General features: G+C 59.2%; 1 protein-coding gene across 1 annotated transcript in view; it reads left to right on the forward strand.

Annotated features, from left to right (window-relative positions):
- EXOC6B (exocyst complex component 6B) overlaps positions 1-17,890 on the forward strand; it is a 103,084-nt gene extending 85,194 nt beyond the window's left edge. The window contains 2 exon segments of the mRNA XM_087723879.1: positions 15,668-15,780; positions 17,723-17,890. Of these exon segments, the coding sequence (XP_087580005.1) occupies positions 15,668-15,780; positions 17,723-17,852 (243 nt within the window). The 3' untranslated portion in view covers positions 17,853-17,890.
- The last annotated feature ends 629 nt before the right edge of the window (positions 17,891-18,519 follow it).

Consider the following 18,519-nt stretch of genomic DNA (forward strand, 5'->3'; position numbering starts at 1 on the left):
GGTTCTCCCCCGTCTGGGGGGGGGCTTGGCTCCTCCGCTCGTTTCTCCAACCTTCAGCCAGGACTCTTGCAACCCCCCTCCCCAGCCCCCTCTTCCAGCTGCGCACGTGAGCTTCCCCCCCCCCCTGGGGGACTCCTGAACTTCAACTTCTGGTGATGAAAATAACTTCTGTTAGTACTTGGCTTTTCCGTAGGAGAAGAGCGGCACTCAAGGCGGCCGTGAAACGGGAATAAAGCGAGCGATGAAAATCTGGCCCTTTCAGCCCCCCCAGATTAGGTCCCAGCTGAGCACCCTGTCAGGTCACCCAAAGGCTCCCTGGGTTTTAAAAGAGCCCCCATCGACGAAGGAATCTCCCCAAATGGCCTGGAGTGAGGAGCCTGGAGCCCGAACCTCCGGACCCCCAGGAGAGGCGGTGGGGTCGTCCCAGGGAAAGAGCCGGGAAACTCTCTGGGTGCGGAAGAGAAACAGAAGAGGCTGCAAGCCTTAGAAAACGCTGCATGGGGGCAGCTGGCGGTTTGGGGGAGAGTCCCGGGGGTGCCCTGGCTAGAGGGAAGGCAGAGCCCCTGGGGAGGCCCTGGGCCCAGCCTGCTTTCCAGAGCCCTTGGCTGAGAGAGCTGCCGCGAGAGCCGAGCCCCTTGCGTGCGGATCCTCCTGGGCGGCAGAGTTCACCTCTGGGTTAATGGCTCCAGTTATCTGTGCGCGGCGGGGATATCGGTCTGATAGGATCAATAAGTGGGATAGGCAGAGAAAGGCCTCCAGGAGAAACAGCCCCGGGGGTGGAGCGTCTGGGCCCACGGAGAGAACAAAGGCTCCTTTCCCAGGCCCTCGGAGGAAGGGTGGTTGGGAGTTCTAGCTCCTGGGACACCCACCAGGCCGTCCACCCAGAGGCTCCCATGGGTAGAAATCCTAGCGGGTGAATAAATAAAATGAAGCTCTGGAAGACGAGAGCTTTTTAAAACCATCTTCTCAAGCTTTCCCATTGGTTAAGTGTCCTCGCTGTCAGGAAATTTCTCTTGCTTCTAGGTTGCTTCTCCCTGATTAGTTTCCATCCATTGCTGCTTTTCCTGCCCTCGGGTGCTTTGGAGAATAGCTTGACCCCCTCCTGTTCTTTGGGGCAGCCCCCCCAAACATTGGAAGCCTGCAGCCGTGTCAGCCCTGGTCCTTCTCTTCGTTAGACCTACCCAGTTCCCCCAACCGCTCTTCAGGCGTTTTAGCCCTGTTGAGTTCTGTTTCTCTCTGTGATGGCCATTATCTGGTTACAGGCCAGTGATGGTGGCCAAACAGTTTTTGGGGTGGAGAATTACCTTTTCGCCTCTTTCTTTCGAAATGCGGGAGGCCGACACAATTCCTGCATTCCCCTGGATGTCCCTGCTTGGGGCTGCAAAGGAGGCAGATGGAAGGTTATCCCCCATTAGGGTTAAGAGAAGGAAGACGGACCCCCAAGCCCTCTGCATTGCTCTGGGGAGGTTGGGGAGGCGCCGAGGATAGGCTCACCCACTTGGTGGCCTTTCCCTTAAACATGATGGAAGCCTGCAGCCTTTTCCTTCCTTAGCAAGGGCAGGAGGTAGGACTGGCCTCCCTGACACCCTCCCTCCCTCCCTCCCTCCCTTTCTTTCTCTGTGCCGTACAGTTTACAATTTAATTTTCTGCTTTTGTAATCCGTAGTCCTTGTGTATAGATCACCTAATGAAAAGGGCCTTTTTAGAATTAACGTGGTATTTGGCAGCGGGGGAGATCGCTCCATGTGTTTCCATTTCTTTATTGGAAAAAAAAAAGAGAGGGTTCTTAAAGAGAGCATCTGAGTCAGGTTTCTTCTCCAGACAGATGTGGAGCCGAAGGGAAGCATAAGTGCTTGTGCAGAGAGCTGATCTCCCCCCACAACTGCTTTGGCCCAGCGTTCTCTGTTAAGGGGTTCGATCACTGGTTGATCACTCACTTGGAATAGAGCTGGAAGGGGCCTCGGAGGTCTTCTAGTCCAGCCCCCTGCTCAAGCAGGAGACCCTTTGCAATTTCAGACAAGTGGATTTACAGTCATCCCCTTAAAAATCCTCCAGTGATGGGGCACCCACGACTTCTGGAGGCAACGTCTGTTCCACTGGCCGGTTCCTCTCAGGGAATTCCTCCTTAATTCCAGGTTGCTTCTCTCCTTCATCGGTTCCCGCCTGTCGCTTCTTGTTCTGCCTTCTGGTGCTTTGGAGAATAGAGCTTGACCCCCTCCCTCTTCTTTGGGGCAGCCCCTCAAATACTGGGAGACGGCCATCACGCCCCCCCTGGTCCTCCTTTTCTCTGGAGTGGCCCCTGTCCAGTTCTTGTAACCCTCCTCCTCCTCCTCCTCCTCCTCCTCCTCCTCCTCCTCCTCCTCCTCCTCCTCCTCCTCCTCCTCCTCCTCCTCCTCCTTCTTCTTCTTCTCCCTCCTCCTCCTCCTCCTCCTCCTCCTCCTCCATCATATATTTTAACCTTCAGGCCTTTATTCACCTCCGTTTCTCTTCTCCGCCCTTTTCCCAAAGCCTCAGCATCTTTTTTGTAATGTGGTGACCAAAACTGGATGCAGGATTCCAGGTGTGGCCTTCCTAAGGTTGCTTTTTTCATTTTCAGACTGGGCAGACCCTCCATCCTTTATACCCCCGCTACACTCCTCTCTCTGCTGGGCAATCTTGTCCTGGGTGGCAGGTTGGACTTGATGCTCTCAAGATTCCTTTGAAACCTTCTTACATCCTGATGTCGTAGAGCAGGGGTTTACAACGCTGGCTGGGGAATTCTGGGAGTTGAAGTCCACAAGTCTTAAGATCTCTAACTTTGGAGAGCCCCGTTGTAGAGTGTGATGGAAGAATCCCTTCGGAAAGGTTTAAGCTACTCAAACAACCTGGTGATGGCTACCAGCAGGGATGACTGTCTTGTGTCCCTACGGCTGTGCAATAAGTGTGAGCACCAAGTGAAGGCAGGGTGTGTGTGCGTGTGTGGTGTGTGTGTGTGTGTGTGTGTGTGCATCCCCAGAAGGAACAAGAGGGAGCAGGAAGCCAGGAAGCTCTTGGAGTTCAAAGAGACCACCAGGAGGGGCTGAGCAGGAGCTGCTGGGAATCCCAGGGAGATCAGAAAGGGAATCCTCAGCCCTTTCAACAGCGGAAGGCCGAGATCGCCACTCATCTGCTGTTCAGTGCAGAGACTTGTGCACTTCCTCAGCGTGTTTACACCTCCGCCTCGTGCCAGGAAGGTGGCCTGTCTGGCAGGCGCCCACCAACCGCGCAAACGAGTCTCCCGGCAGGTGGCCTTGGGTGGCCTCCCCATCGAGGCTGGCAGCCTCTCCTCCCCAGGACACCCACGAATTGGTCCACTCCTTTGCTTTGGAGCCACGGGGGGGTCAGTTTGGGGGTCATGCTTAAGGCAGCAGGCTAGGAACCAGGAGAGCTGCCAGGCCCAAAGCCAGCCGGGTGATTTTTGGGCTGGTCCCTCTCTCTCTCTCGGTCCTCAGACGAGGAAAGCCAGGGCAAAAATCTTGCCAAGGGAACAGCTGGGACCGTCCAGGCAGGCAGGCAGGCTGCTCCAGGAGTGACTTGAAGGCCCCAAAGCAAACAGCAGCCCAGGGTGTTCCCCAGGAGATGCTTCAGAGTGACCTCCTTCCTTCTGCGGTCGGACGGAGGCCGGCACAGGCTCTTCCCCACTTCGGTCCTCGACCGGCTGTGCAGAAACTGGCTGGAAAGGAAGCTAGATTTCCCCCTGCCTCTCTGCCCTCGGAGTTGCCTCTAGATGACGGAGGGGGCCTTCTCATCCGACCAGAAGCTTTGCCTGGTTGTAAAAGGGGTGAAAGGGATAATCATGGGGGCCCAGAGGACGTATTTTATTGGGATTTCTGAAAGATTTCGCTTAGACTCCTAACCCAAGTTTAGCCGTCCCGAGATAAAAGGAGAAGATTCATTTCATGGTTCAGGAGTTTCCAAGAGAAATGGATGTAAAATAAAGCTAGCAGAGGTTTCGGTGTGGCGACGCAGTGGTTAGAAGGCAGCATTGCAGGCTGACTCTGCCCACTGCCAGCAGTTCGATCCTGACCAAGGTTGACTCAGCCTTCCTTCCTCCTGAAGTGGGTCAAAGGAGGACCCGATTGTTGGGGCAATGTGCTGATTCTGTCAACTGCTCAGAGAGGGCTGTAGAGCACCGGGAAGCGGCACGGAAGCCTTAAGCCCTGCTGCCATTGACCCAGAGGGCTGAGCCTTCGGGCAGCCTCAGAGGCCGTACGGCGGGACACCTGCACGGAAGGCTCCCCTGTCTTCCTGGGGCCTTCCTGGGAGGGAAATCTGTCCCCGGACGAGGTGGATCCTTGGGCTGAGAAGGTCTTGAAGCTGCCCCTACCTACGGCGGCTCGCCTTGCCCTGGAGCCAAGGCTGGCCCGCCAGGGGAATGGCCCAGGCTCCATCAGGGTTTGCCGAGCCGCCTCTGTCTCCACAAGGACGATCAGAGCCCGACCTGCTGGCGGCATCGGCGTCTGTGGAAGCCGAAGGAGCTCCTCCTGCCAAGTCCTCCTCTCGCACAGCAGGGAAAGCCATCGCCCACTCCGGCCTGATCATTTCTCCAGCAGAATCCTCGGTGGGTTCACCAAGGGGTGAGCGCAGTCCTGCTCTGCTCGCGGCCTGGCCTGGAACCCTGGCCAGGAGCCCTGGGGGACGGTGCTGCCATCAGGTCCCGGTTGCAGGGGGCACCCAGGGGGCACCGGGAGAAGTCCGTTCGCCCACCTCTCCAGACAGGAGGGGGCAGCCCAACCGCCTCAGGCCCAGCCAGCGGGAGAGTCGGATGAGTGGACCTCTTGGGTTCTTCTCCTGCTCCTCTCTGGCTGTAGGCTCGGCTCAGAAAGCGAACGGTTTCTCTTCCCAACCAGCCTTGGAGGCTCCCCGGGGGGAGTGGAACGATGGCCCTTTATGACTTGGGACTCCAACTGCCAGCCCTCCTCAGGCCCACAAGTCATAAAGTGGCATCGTCCCCCACCCGTCCTCCAAGGGCTTCACTCAGTGGTGAAATTCATTTTTTTTTACTACCGGTTCTGTGGGCGTGGCTTGGTGGGCGTGGCAAATCCCCATGCCCTCCCCATCACCTGGGACTCGGGAGGCAAATAATAGATGGGGGCGCGGCCAGCCAGAGGTGGCATGTGCTAGTTCTCCAAACTACTCAAAATTTCTGCTACTGGTTCTCCGGAACCTGTCAGAATCTGCTGAATTTCACTCCTGGCTTCACTGGAGATGCTGAGGTTTAATTCCCAGCAAGGAGGCTTCTTCTTCCCCTTGGGAGGGTCTCTCACCTCACCCCACCTTAATGGAGCAAAATCTGAAGCTGCACATCAGAAACAGGGGAGATAGTTAACCCCACTGTTGCCTGCAACCTCTGATGCCGTTTCAGAGTTCTGATCCCTGCATCCCTGCCTCTCGGCTCCCCTTCTGCCCCGTTGAGCAGGATGGCAGGAGGGTAAAGAACTGCAAGGGGCCCTTGAAGGCCCCTCCCCCACTTGGCTCAATGGCTCCTTTGCTCTTACTGGTGGGAGGCTTCTCCTGACCTTCCTCCTCCTCCTCCTCCTCCTCCTCCTCCTCCTGTGTCCCGCATTGCGGGCTGATAAAGGGGGTCTTGCCAGATGAACGAACTTAGACGAGGACCAGAAAGTGATGCTCCTCAGCGGGATCCCTTCTGACTAGCCGTCCCTCCCTCTGCTGAGACGCTTCACCCTGGGCAAGAACACTCTTCTTGTATCTGGGAGGGGGCGGTTTGAGTTGGGGGGGGGGCTTTCCTTCGTGGACTTTGGGGAGGTCCTGGGCTGCCTTCTGCCCTCACCCTGGCTCTGCGGATGGGGAGCTCCCCAGGCCCGGCCCTGTCCGAGCGCCGGACACTGTCCGAAGTGCTGATTCCTCCGGGACTCGGGTGGAGGCCGATCAAGGGGGCTGGCAAGGGCCTCCGTCCCAAAGGATTTACGAGCTCTGATTGTGCCCCATTGTGGCTCTGCCCCACTGCCCTGGCTGGGAGCCACTTTTATTTCCCTCTAACCATGGACTCAGCTCTGTTTGTTTTAAAGGGTTCGTGACCTCCGCAAGGTTTACACACAGAAACGGGCTCCCTCTGGGTGTGTGTGTGTGTGTGTGTGTGTGTTGCGTGCCCTCTGAACATGGTGGGGAGCCTCCTCCCTATGTCAAACAATGGCAGAGGTTCAAGGCTGTGAATAAACCCTGTGACACGGCTGAGTTGGCCTCTACCAACACCTCTGCTCAGCTGCAAGGAACAGAGCAGGCAGGCTCAGCCACAGGTACCCCCAGACACACAGCCCCCCCTGGACCCCTCCCCCTCCCCTCCCCCCTTGGCCAAACACAGATGCAGCAACATCAGCCTTTTAATTGCATTGAGGGGGCCTTCAGCCCCGGCAAGCTGGCTGTGCCAACCTAGGCGGAAACACTAGGGTAGCCTTGCCCCCCCCCCCGGGTCCTCCAGATGGGGGCGGCCGTGGTAGGGTCGGGATGCCAGGCACTGGAATGCCTCTGCATCCTGGAAAGAGGGCGTGGCTGCATCCCTCAGCGTGCCAGTTGCTGTTTCCAGGTAGCGAAGAGAGCGGGCTCTGATTTTCCTGCTCAGCTTTGAAAACGTTTCACTTCTCATCCAAGAATCTTCTGCGGATCTGATTCATTAGAACAGTGTTTCTCAACCTTGGCCACTTGAAGATGTCCGGACTCCAACTCCAGAATTCCCCAGCCAGCGAATGCTGGCTGGGGAATTCTGGGAGTTTGAAGTCCGGACATCTTCAAGTGGCCAAGGTTGAAAAACACTGTCCTAACCACTGCTGGGGAATTCTGGGAGTTGAAGTCCGGACATCTTCAGTGGCCAAGGTTGAGAAACACTGGGTTAGAACCTCAAGTAGAACTGAAGAAGTGAAACGTTTTCAGGGGGGAACTTTTGGAAAAAGCCCCTTTGGGAGAAGCAGCTCCCGGAGGGAGGAGGGTCTCCATAGAGGGCCACCGGGCATTTGCGAAGGACGAGCAGGCTGGCCTTGTCCCTCTCGCCTGTCCGAGAGTTGCGCCAGGCCGGTGCTCAGTCCTGCCGGGGCCCAGGCTCACAGTCACACGGAGGCCGTAAATCTGGCTTATCCCAGCAGGCAGATAAGCGGAGCACAGGCCATAAATCCCGGCTGCTGCTGGTGCAGGGCCTGGAGGCAGTTCCCCCACGGGGGCCAGGCCTGGGCCAGAGCTCTTGCCTTTGGTCAGGGTGACCCGGTTCCCGACCCCCAGAACCTGCTTCCAGAGCAGAGTCCCTGGGGCGGGAGGGCCGTCCAGGGGTCAGGCCAGCCTCCTGCCTGGCTCCAGACTCCTGCTTGGCTTCCAGAGTTATTCTTCATCTGCAACAAACAGCCATAAATCCTGCTGCTGCTGCTTCTGCTGTGCCAAGGGCTCCTCCCCAGAGTTTCCACCCCAGGCTCCCTTGGACGCCAGGCCCGGATCCAGCCCTCTGCAGGTCCTTGCGTGGCTCCAGTCGGAGCTCAGCCGGGCACTGGGGCTGCTTCAGCCCTGCTTAGCTTCAGCGCAGCCTGAACGCTCTGGGGAGGGGGCTGGGGGGGGCCTGCCAGGCTTCCCTCACAGACCAGCTGTGGCTGCAGCCGGTTTCCCATGAAAAGACTTGCACGGGTGTGTGTGGACCAGAAACGGAAGAGAATAGAGCCGGAAGGGACCTTGGAGGTCTTCTAGTCCAGCCCCTTCCTCAAGCAGGAGAGCTTATGCCATCCCAGGCAATGGTCGTCCGGTCTTTTCTTAAAAGCCTCCCGTGTTGGAGCCCCTGGAAGCAAGTGGGCCCAGCTCCAGAAGGGATCCTCTTTGTGGCCTCTGGAGGGCCCGGGCGGCTGCTCCTGGGGAGTGAGGCTGCAGGCAGGCTGGGCAATGCCAAGCACCCTTTGCCTTGGCATTCCCTGATGGGCACGGACAGGTTCCAGGAGGCTCCTTGGAGGGTTGGCTGGCATTGGGGGTTAGGCCAATTGCTAGCCCACCTCCCAGAGTGCCCGTCGCCTCGCTGACTCCCTGCTTTCTGGGATGCAGCCTGTGGGGCACCTCTTAAACTGCCAGCTTGAGTGGCGGGTAAGGTGAGGCTTATCTGAGGAGGCTTCCTCAGTGGAAGAGGCGGCAGAGACCCCGGGGGCTCCCTGAAGGAGGAGCTTTGCAGCTCAGGTCCAAGTCAGGTGCTCTCCGAGCATGGTGGTTTTCTTGCAGATGTTTCACGACCCAACTAGGTAACTTTATCAGTGCTAGAGGGGAGTGGGATTTGCAGAGAGGAGGAGGAGGAGGAGAGGAGGAGGAGGAGGAGGAGGAGGAGGACTGTCCGGTCCGTGATGGTCTAAAAGGTTGGCTGTTTTCTTGAAGACGTTTCTTGACCCAAACTAGGCAACGTCATTATCACTAAGACTGATGATCTTCTCTAGTGGAGTCCTGGAACTTCAACTGCCAGGAAAGAAACAGGCTCAGAGAGCACCAGGGACCCCACAGTTTTCCCCCCTCCTCCCTCCCTTCTGGCACTGATGACGTGTCCTAGTTGGGTCATGAGACGTCTGCAAGGAAACCACCCAGCTCAGAGACCCCCAGGGACCCTTAATTTCAACCCTGAGCTGCAAAAGCTTCTCCTTCATTGAGCCCGGGGGGGGGGGTCTCTGCCGTCTCTTCCGCTCAGCAACCCTCCCCCGCTTCCCTTGGGCTCTGCCTCCTCCGATGCCCGCACAGGACAGGCGGGGCCCCGGGGCAGCCCCCTTGCCCTTCCCTCCCTTGGCCTCTTGCCCACTCTCTGCCTTTGCCCACTGGGCTCCCCTCCCCCCCGGCTGCCGCCTCTCCTTGGAGGAGCGGAGCGCTGGCAGCCCCCTTCCCTTTGCTGGCCCGTGGCCGCTTTTCCACCGGAGTGTTTGGAAACGCTCGGTGAGCGCGCCAGGGAGAGCAGCCCAAGTTCAAGGCAAGGTGAAACTCTCGGGAGATAATCGGAAAGTTCACGCGGAGGTGACGGCAGCCGCCGCAGTTTCACACAGACTGCCTGGGTGAGCGGGAGGTCAGCCCTTCCTCTGCGCCCTGCCCTCCTCCCCCGGTAAACAAAGGCAACCTGCCATTCACAAGGAACTTGGCACCCTCGGCTGGGAGACGGGCACGGGGGGGGGGAGGGGGGGCAGCCCGGACCGGCTCCTTGGCAGGTACGGCCAAGGTCTGCTGGAGGCGGTGCCAGGAAGGAAGGGGGCCCGTCGCTTTTCCTCGAGCTGCCCTGGATGATGCCCAGGGCACCCTCCCTGTGTGCCAGCCTTCAGCCGAATGGCCTCAGTCTTCAGGGCTCTGCAAACTCTTAAGCCTCTTTAAGACTTGTGAACTTCAACTCCCAGGATTCCCCAAGCGGTGCATGCTGGGAGTTGAAGTCCCCAAGTCTTCAAGTGGCCGGGTTTGGAGACTCTGGAGCTGAACCGCTCCTAGCCTTGCACCCCCCCCCCCCCTCCCCACGGGCCAGGAGATGCAGGTAGGCACAAAGGTTTGGGCGACCCCTGGGCATTCATTTCAGTCTGCCAGACCGGAGGGTCCCAGCATTGGAGGGGAATCCCTTCTCACTGGAGCCCCTGCCCACAAGCCCAAGGGCCCGGCTTCCTTGGCAGTCCTGCTTCCTCCCCCTCGTCCCTCCTCCTCCAGCCCCTCCCGGCTCTCCTCACAGGTGAAGCAACGGTCCTGATGGCGGAAAACGGTTTTAAGTGGACTTGTTTCAGTCATAACTTTGAACGGTCGCTAAATGGATGGTTGCAAGTTAAGGGACTGCCTAGAGTAGCTCCATGATCTTCCTCCACCTGTTTGTCACTAGGAGAACGGAGTCCCTTCAAATCCAGTTTGAACCAAGACCCAACTTGGCCCCTGCTTTCTTTCCCCTCATTGCTCTGTATTCTTCTCCTTCCTCTTCCTCTTCCCTTTCTTCCTCCTCCTCCTCCTCCTCCTCCTCCTCCTCCTCCTCCTCCTCCTCCTCCTCCTCCTCCTCCTTCCTCCTCCTCCTCCTCCTCCTCCTCCTCCTCCTCCTCCACCTCCTCCTCCTCCATCATCCTTTTGTCCTTCCCTTCTCGTTCATTCTTTCCCTAAGTGCGAAAGTGTTTTGGGCCCTGGTGAAGGAAGGAAACAGAGTCACGGCAGCTTCCAAAGGAGACCCATCCCCCCAGCCTTCCCCCAATGCAGCCTGAGCCTTTATTGGAAACAAACTTTTGCCTAGGAAGAGGGAGCCCCTCCCTCTTGGGGGGGTCATTGGGGGGGTTCTCCTGGTGGGTCTCCCCTGGGAAGTCCCGTCTCTCATGCTCTCCTTCTTAGCTCTTTCTGACCCTGGGCTCAACAGAATAGCCCTGGGGGGGCAAGGCAGCCACTGGCAGACTGAGTGTTTGCTCTGTCCGTCCCCCCCAACTCCTGTTTTCTGTTTCTCTGTCCTTTTCTGCTGACTGAGACAGACACACAGACATCCGGGTGAAGGTCAAGGTCCCCGTTGCCCTTCTCCTGCCCCCTGGGCACAAGGGGCCTCTGCTGGCACGTGCTGCCTGCAGGGGGTGGGGTGGGGGAGGAGCCAAGGGGGCTGGGCTGCAAAGGGGGCAGGGGCAGGTTGGAAAAACTCCTTGGAGGGGAAAGCGGAGACAATCCACTCGGCTGGCGGGCTGCCTCCCTTTCCTGGACTGATTTGCTGGGAGCCTTTTCCCTCTTTCCCCCATTTTCCCTGGAAGCAGAGGAGGCTGGTGGGAGGGGGCTCTCGATGCCCTCGGCTGGGCTACCCCATTCTAAGCCAGGAGACTTTGGCTGCCCTGCACTTCAGAGGCAGTGGGTGGCAAGACCGGTGGGCTGGAGGAGGACCAGGGAGAAGCAGGGCATCTCCCCCCACCCCCACCCTCCTGGCCAGTGATGGGGGCAGCCCTGGTCTCTTAGCCCCTCCCTCCTCATGGGATTCTTCTGGGGAAGCAACTCCAGACTCGGCTCCTGTTGGTGGGCGTCTGAATAGCCATAACAGTAGCGGCCTTATATTTGACCGACCTTGGAAGGAGGGAAGGCTGAGCCAACCTTCAGCTGGTTAGGATCGAACTGCTAGCAGTCGGCAGAATTAGTCTGCATTCTAACCACTGTGCCACTGTGGATGGATGGAATGGATGGATGGATGGGTAGATAGATAGATAGATAGATAGATAGATAGATAGATAGATAGATAGATAGATAGACAGACAGACAGACAGACAGACAGACAGACAGACAGACAGCAATAGTAATAGCAACAGCCCTTAGGACTTCTATACCGCTTCCCAGGGCTTCACAGCCCCCTCTAAGCAGTCTAGAGAGTCAGCCTCTGGCCCCCCAACCATCTGGGTCCTCATTTGACTGACCTTGGAAGGAGGGAAGGCTGAAAATGGCCAGTTGGAGACCCTGGAGCAACGGCTAAAGGAGAGAGAGAGCAAAGCACCCCCCCCCTGGTTCCTTTATGGATTTTGTTCGATTTCTATGCTCACTCTTCCTCCCGCCTGGGAGGGGATTTGGATGCCAAAGCTCAGGGGGGGACTCTCCGAAGGACACTCCAGTTGCCTCGTGGCAATCCACTTTGGCGTTACCAGAAACAGCCCCCGTCTCTCCTGGGAATAAATTGCAATCATTTGCAGATGGAAAGAGTCTAAGAGGCTTCTGTGCTGTAGGTGGTAAACGCACACGTGGATATTTCTGGACTCCGTCGACTGGAAAACTAATAAAGAGAGAAGAGGGAAAAAACAGGCCCAGGAGCCCCTCCAAAAACAACGCGGTCGGGGGAGATGGCGGATGTGGCTCGAGCAAACTCCCCTCCTGCTCCAGTCAGAGTGCAGAATAACGGAGTTGGAAGGGGCCTTGGAGATCTTCTAGTCCAGCCCCTTGCTCGGGCAGGGAAAACAAACCATTTCAGACAAGTGGCTCTCCGGTCTCTCAAAAGCTTCCAGTGATGGAGCAGCCGCAATTTCTGGTGGCAAGCTGTTCCACTGACTGTCAAGGAAGTTCTTCCTTAGTTCCACGTTGCTTCTGCCCCTTGATTAGTTTCCACCCGTTGCTGCTTGTTCTGCCTGAAGATGCTTTGGAGAATCGTTTGACCCACTCTCCTTTGGGGCAGCCCCCTGGATTGTATGGGAAGAGGGCTCTTGTGTCATCCCTAGTCCTTCTTTCATGGAGCTGGACGTAATTCCTGCAACCGTTCTTCAGATGTTTTAGTCTCCAGGCGCTTAATCCTCTTTGCTGCTCTTCTCTGCCCTCTTTCTAGAGTCCCCACATCTTTTTTACATCGTAGTGACCAAAACTGGGTGCCGGATTCCAAGTGGGGCCTTCCAAGGCCTTTAAGGTGGAGCGGACACTTCACGGGGTCTTGATTCCGTCCCTCCATGAAGCAGCCGAGGGCTGTGTGAAACCAGGATGGATTACCGTCCCTGCCAGGCGTCTCTTGGCTCTGGAAGCCTTTGGGGGGTTGTTGGAGGACGAAAACAGATGCCTTGGCCCTGCTTGGCCCTTGGAGAGGCAGCTCCCTTCCTCGACCGTGGCCCCTGGAAGCCGTGTGGACTTTGACTCCCAGCATTCCGGCTGGGGAATTCTGGGAGTTGAAGTCCAGGCGCCTTGAAGTGGCCACGGTTGAGCAACAGCGGATGGGCCAGTCTTCCTCCTCTTCCTCCTGGCTCTGCTCCGGCCTCTTGAGCTGCGTGGAGCACAAGGACCCTGCTGGCAGGAAGGCTCAGGAGCTGCTCCATCCTCCGAGAGCCCCTTCGCCAGCAAACACCCCCCCCTGGGGGAGCCAGTGCCACTGCGGAAGAGGGCCTGAATGCCGGAGTTGGAAGGGACCTCGGGGGGGGCTTCTAGTCCAGCCCCCTCCTGCTCAAGCAGGAGACCCCAAGCCTCTCCAGACCAAGGGCTCCCTAATCTCTTCTTGAGGACCTCCAGTGGTGGATCACCCACGGCTTCTGGAGGGAAGCCTGCTCAGAGGGGAGACGAGGAGAAGGTCCTGCTTGCAGCCTGCCCTCCTCCGTCCCTCCTCGGAAGGCACCTGTGGCCTTAGCTCCCTTCTCAACAGGTAGAGGGAGCGGAGGGGGTCGCCACCCGTCCATGCAAACCGAGGAGGAGGGTCTCGGGGCATGGCCTTCCTGGGTACCAGAGCAGGGGTGGTGTGGGGATTTGCGTGGCTGCAGCCCCTCCAGAGGGGAATGGCTGGAGCCAAAATTCAGCCTATTTGGGAGGCCCTGGGGAGGAAGGTGGATGAAGCGGAGGGGAAGATGTGCTGTGAGGCAGGGGCTGCTGGGGAAAGCAGCCCCTCCCCTGTCTTCCTCGGAGGAGCTCCTGTGTGGCCCCTGCAGGGGCTGCTGGAGCTGCCCCATGAGCCAGTCTGGCCAGACGCCCGGGGGCCCCTCCACTCCCTGGGGGCCTTCCTGTGGGCGGGGGCTGCCCTGGGCGGTTCCCCTTTCTGCTCGTGGCTTTGTGATCTGAACTTCCTTCTGAGCATCTCTTCCCTGCAGGGGAGCCGGGCGTCCTGGGCCAGCAGAGCGAGGGCTCCGGTTTCTTTCCTTGGGTCCCCGTAATCTCGCTTCATAAGTGGAAGTGTCCTGTCTGAGTGAAAGGGGAGAGCCCTCCCCAGAGAGTCCAAAAAGAGGGGTGCTGGGCGCCCCCGGGGACCTCAGGGCTGCGGCTTTGCTGCCTGGGGGATTCTGGGAATTGAAGTCCAGAAGTCTTCCGCTTGTCGAGGTGGGGCACCCCTGGCTGCCCTCTTGCCCCTCCATCAGCTGCTCTCGGTTGACCCCTTTCCTTTCGGAAGCTGGGCCAGGCGCCTGAGATCGTCCCACTTCCTCAGGCCCACGGTCGAAAGAGCTTAGAAGGAGGGAGGGAGAGGAAGAAAGGAAAGAGGGAGGGAAGGAGGGAGAAGCCGGGAAGGAAAGAAACGCTCAGCACATAGATGGGTCCAGCCACTCTGCCTCCCCTCGGTCACCACCTCCAGGTCTCTTTCCCCAAATCCCCTCCGTGTTGCAAGGGACTCCTGGCCAGGAGGCTGCTGGGGGGCCGGGGGTGAGAAGGAACCTGATTTCTTCATGGGGGGGGGGGGAGGTGATGCGTGAGCCAAGCATTGGGGAGGGGCACAACTTGGGGGCTGCTGTGTCTCCTGCTGGGCTTCTCCTCCAGGGCATCTTTCACGAGTTCCCCAGCTCAGCCCCCCCACCTCCTTAAGAAGCCAGCAGACCCCCAGCGCCCCCTCCCCACACTCCCCCATAGCCCAGGGTGGGGGGGGAAGGGCTGCCGTCCTCCCTGCTGCAGGCCAGGCTTCCCTCCCTGGCCAAGCTGGCTGACGGGGAAGGAGTCCTTCCAAGGAGGGGGTGGCTTGCCTGTGCATGCTCTTCCCTCCCGGGTGATGGATGGCCGTGCAGAGCCAGCTCTCCGGCTGCAGGAATTGACGGCATTTGCATAATCTTTATTTTGGAAGCTGTCCCAGCAGGTAGTGGCTGGGCCGGGGCAAGAGCCACACGTCGTCCTCACCAAGGACCCTCCCCCCTCCCTCCCCCCCCCACTTAGGAGGTGAAAAGTTGAAGGGAGAAAGTCCCCATTTCTGGGCCGCATAAATTCTCCTGCCCTTGTCAGGCCCCCCAGCCCAGTTGTGTTGTTGCAGCCGCTCTCCACGTGCGGAGAAACACGGCCTCCGAAGGAGGGGGGCAGCCCAGCGGCAGAGCCCTCCCCACCCGCCCGCCACGTGTCCACAAGACGGATGGGCTGCGGGAGGGCAGGGCTGCCGGCCATCCATCACCCCTGTCTCTGCTGGTCTTTGCTGGCCGAGGGTGGGCTCTGAAGAAGAAGAGCTGGAAGGGACCTTGGAGGTCTTCTAGCCCAACCCCGTTTAAGCAGGAGACCCTCTGCCACTTCAGACAAAGGGATCTCCAGTCTCTTCCAGTGGTGGAGCGTCCGCAGCCTCTGAAGGCAGCCGCACCACTGGAGACCCCCGGCCTGGATCAAGGAGGCTGCAGCTCCGTCCTCTCTGGGGACGTCCAGCCTGCTGCTTCTCCCCTCTCCTCCCTCAAGAGGAAGCCATGGGTTGATCTTGGTTTGTCGGTTTCCATTTCTCCAGCTGGAATCTTGCACACACCAAAAACCCCTGGAGCTCCCCAAAGATCCTCCAGCCAGCTCACCCGTTGCCGGAGGATCTTCTCAGCAGGAAGCGGGGCCTGTTCAGCCCCAGAGAGAAGGGATCCAAGGCCAGGGGTGGGCAGCCCACTCCTTGTGACCCATTCAAGGGGTCTCTGCAGAGTCTCCACCATCCAGGCCCCCTGGTTGTCCCAAAAGGCCCCTGGGCTTCCTGGGCTGTTTTCCTTGAAAAGGTTTTGCTCCTCCTCCAGGAAGCTTCTTCAGCTCTGCGTTAGGACTGAACCGAAGAAGCTTCTTGGATGAGAAGCGAAACCTTTCCAAGGGGCAGAGAACCCCAGGAAGCCCAGGGGCCTTTTGGAGAGGAGAGTTGTGGGGAGAACCTGGGTGAGGCCTGGGGTTGACTCCCGAGGGAGGGGGAGGCCTCTGTTCAGCCGCCTGCCTTCTGCCAGGCTGTCCCAGTGGGAGGGAGGGAGGGAGGGAGGGAGGGGCCGGAAGCCCCTTTTAGGGATTTTGAAGGCTCTCAATCCTTCCAAGGCTCGCTCAGTGGCCCCCTTTCCCTCTTCCAGCTGCTGGACCTCTTCCTCCAGTGGGACTGGTCGACGTACCTGGCCGACTACGGGCAGCCCACCTGCAAGTACCTCCGGGTGAATCCCACCACCGCGCTGGCCTTGCTGGAAAAGTGAGTCTCTCCTTCCGGGCCCCGGCAGAGCCGCGCTTGCTGCCCCTTGGCCCAGGCTGCCTGTGCGGGGGGGGGGGGGGGGGCTTGCACGAGAGCTTCTGCTGATGGCGATGCTGCATGGGGGGCTGGGCTGCAGCTGCCCCTGGCTGTGTCCCCAAATACCGGAGTGCTGCTCTCGTGTCCCCCTGGTTTCCTCTCTCCCCACACGATCCCTGCAAGGGCCCTTCGTGTGTTTCAGTCTCCAGGCCTTTGACCCTCTCAGCTGCCCTTCTGGCACTTCCCCCAAAGTCTCCACGTCTTTTCTGTGATGTGGGGACCAAAACTGGCTGCAGGGGTCCAGGTGTGGCCTTACTGAGGCTTTAGAAAGCCCCACTTCCCGTGACTTTGGTTCTGTCAATGCAGCCGAGGGTCCCCCCTTTCCTGCCTGGCTCCTGCTGAAGGGATCGAGGTCCCCCCCCCCACGGGGACTTTTCTGCGGGGCTCTTCTGTTCCTCCCTGGGTGGCCCCTGGGAGAAGGTGACAAGGCCCTCCCTGGGTGGCCCCTGGACCGGGCGGGGCAGGAAGGGACGGAGCTGTCCGAGGAGTGCCGCTCACTGGTGCTTGCATGGGCCCCCTTGGCTTGGCTGCAGGGCTGGGTGGCCGTTGGGGCTCTTTGGGACCAAGTAGGGGGCTGTAGGGCGGAGGGCAGCAGCCTGGGGCAAGCAGAGGCCCAGTAGCCAAAGGGCTTCCCTTCCTCCGTGGCCATGCTCCACACTCCCCCTGCAAGGCCTGTCCCTTCGCCTCCTCTCCCTGCTGGGCAGCTTGCATGGGCTCTTGGCGGGAGCAGCTGAGGCAGGAAGCAGGAGGGCAGCTGTGCCAGCCACCGCTTAACTTCTCCTTTGGTTTATCTCTCCTCCCTGCCCGCCCCTCCCTCCTCCTGGCAGGATCTCCCGAGAGTAAGTATGCGCGGGGCGGCTTTTCCGGCATCCTCAGCCTGTACAAGACGCCAGGGGTGCCCAGGCCTCGTCCCGGACCTCCATCCCCCACCCAAGGGGGCTTTTCCCAAAAAGGCAACGGGAGTTCCTTCTTTTCTTCTTTGAAAACCTTTCGCTCCTCATCCAGGAAGCTTCTTCAGTTCTCCCTCATTGGACTTACGGCCAGAACTGAAGAAGCTTCTTGGAAGAGAAAGAAGGAAAAAACCCCAGGGCCTTCTGGGAAAAGCAGCCATGACCCTGGATGACGGAGCAGCTCCACAGACATCGGGCCAAAGGATATGGAGATCCCTCTGTGTGGACGGGACCCACCGTTTCCCCTGGCCCTTTGTGGCGTGGAGCCCCCGCAGAGCCTGCCAGGGGCTGGTTCTGGCCAGTTGATTTCGGGCTCCCTGCCTGGGGGCCTCCATCCACAGCAACGGCATTTCCCCACTTCCGGTTTACGGTCAGCGGTCGGAGCCCCTGAACTTGTCCCGGGGGGGGGGGGGGAAGCTGACGGCCCAGGTTCCAGACTCGAGCTCTGCAAGAGGCGCTGAGCTCCAGTCCTTGCTTCAGCTCCGGCGGAGTTTGGAAGCGAATGCGAGTAGATAAATAGGTACCACTTTGGTGGGAAGATAGGAGCGTTCTGTGCGCCTCTCTGTACAGCCCTGGCGGCTGCTGCCGGAACCCACTCCCGGGTGGAGGGGGCGCCACCCACTTCGGTTCCTCTATGAGACTTTCCACGGGAGTCTCTCTCACCACCTTGGCCACATGAAGACGGGTGGACGTCAGCCCCCAGCATTCCCCATGGGGGGCAGGGGTGGGACGGGCACAGCTTCAGGCGGGGAGACCCCCGACCCCCTTTGCTCCAGCTCTGCACAGGGAAAGTCCCCGTAGCTCAAGAGCCCCTGCTTTGCCTGTGTGTGTGTCTGTGTGTGTGTGTCCGTCCGTCCGTCCCTCTGCCTGACGGGTGTTTTTCCTGCCTGTCCCAGGATGAAGGACACCAGCCGCAAGAACAGCGTCTTCGCCCAGTTCCGGAAGAACGAGAGGGACAAGCAGAAGCTGATTGAGGCCGTGGCCAAGCAGCTCCGCATCCTCATCAGCACCAGCCACCATTCCTGAGGGGCCGCGAGACCCCTGGGGGGCCCTGGGTGGGTGGAGGGGGGGGGCTTGCGGGGCGGGGCCTGTGCCCAGGTACAATGGGGGAGCGGGCGCAGCGGCTCCAGGGAACCAGCGTGGCTGCCGGAGGATGCAGCATGTGGGACTGCTTAGTGGTGGCTCGCTTGGGAAAGAGCTGGAGCTGGAAGCTCAGAGCCCCCGAGAGCCTCCCTGGAAGGCCAAGGGGCCCATCAGCACCTCCGGGGCTCCTAGACGCACCTTGGCAATGAAGCACTAATGCAGGGTGTCCGACCTCGGCCACTTTAAGACTTCTGGACTTCAGTTCCCAGAATTCCCTGGTCAGCCTGGCTGGTTGGCTGGGGAATTCTGGGAGCTGAAGTCCCCAAGTCTTAAGGTGACCAAAGTTGGAGGCTTCTGGTTTAAAGGGAACAATTTACACTTTCAAAGGGAAACATTGACAAGAAACACCCCTGTGGGGTGCCCAGACCCCCCCCCCCCTTTCAGCCCCCATTCTCTCTCCTTTCCAGAAAGTCTCCCCCTCTTCCTCCTCTGGCCGCATTTGAAACACAAACCACACTTTTTAAAAAACAAAATGTGTGCCCCCCTCCTCCTCCTCCTCCTCCCTCTTTCTCTGGGATCCATTTTTTTAAAACCTGATTTCTCATCCTTT

This window comes from Thamnophis sirtalis, unplaced genomic scaffold (genome assembly GCF_051295495.1).
Source record: "Thamnophis sirtalis isolate CommonGarterSnake01/CBP01778 unplaced genomic scaffold, rThaSir2_p1.2 scaffold_10, whole genome shotgun sequence".
In the NCBI taxonomy this organism is placed as follows: Eukaryota; Metazoa; Chordata; class Lepidosauria; order Squamata; family Natricidae; genus Thamnophis; species Thamnophis sirtalis.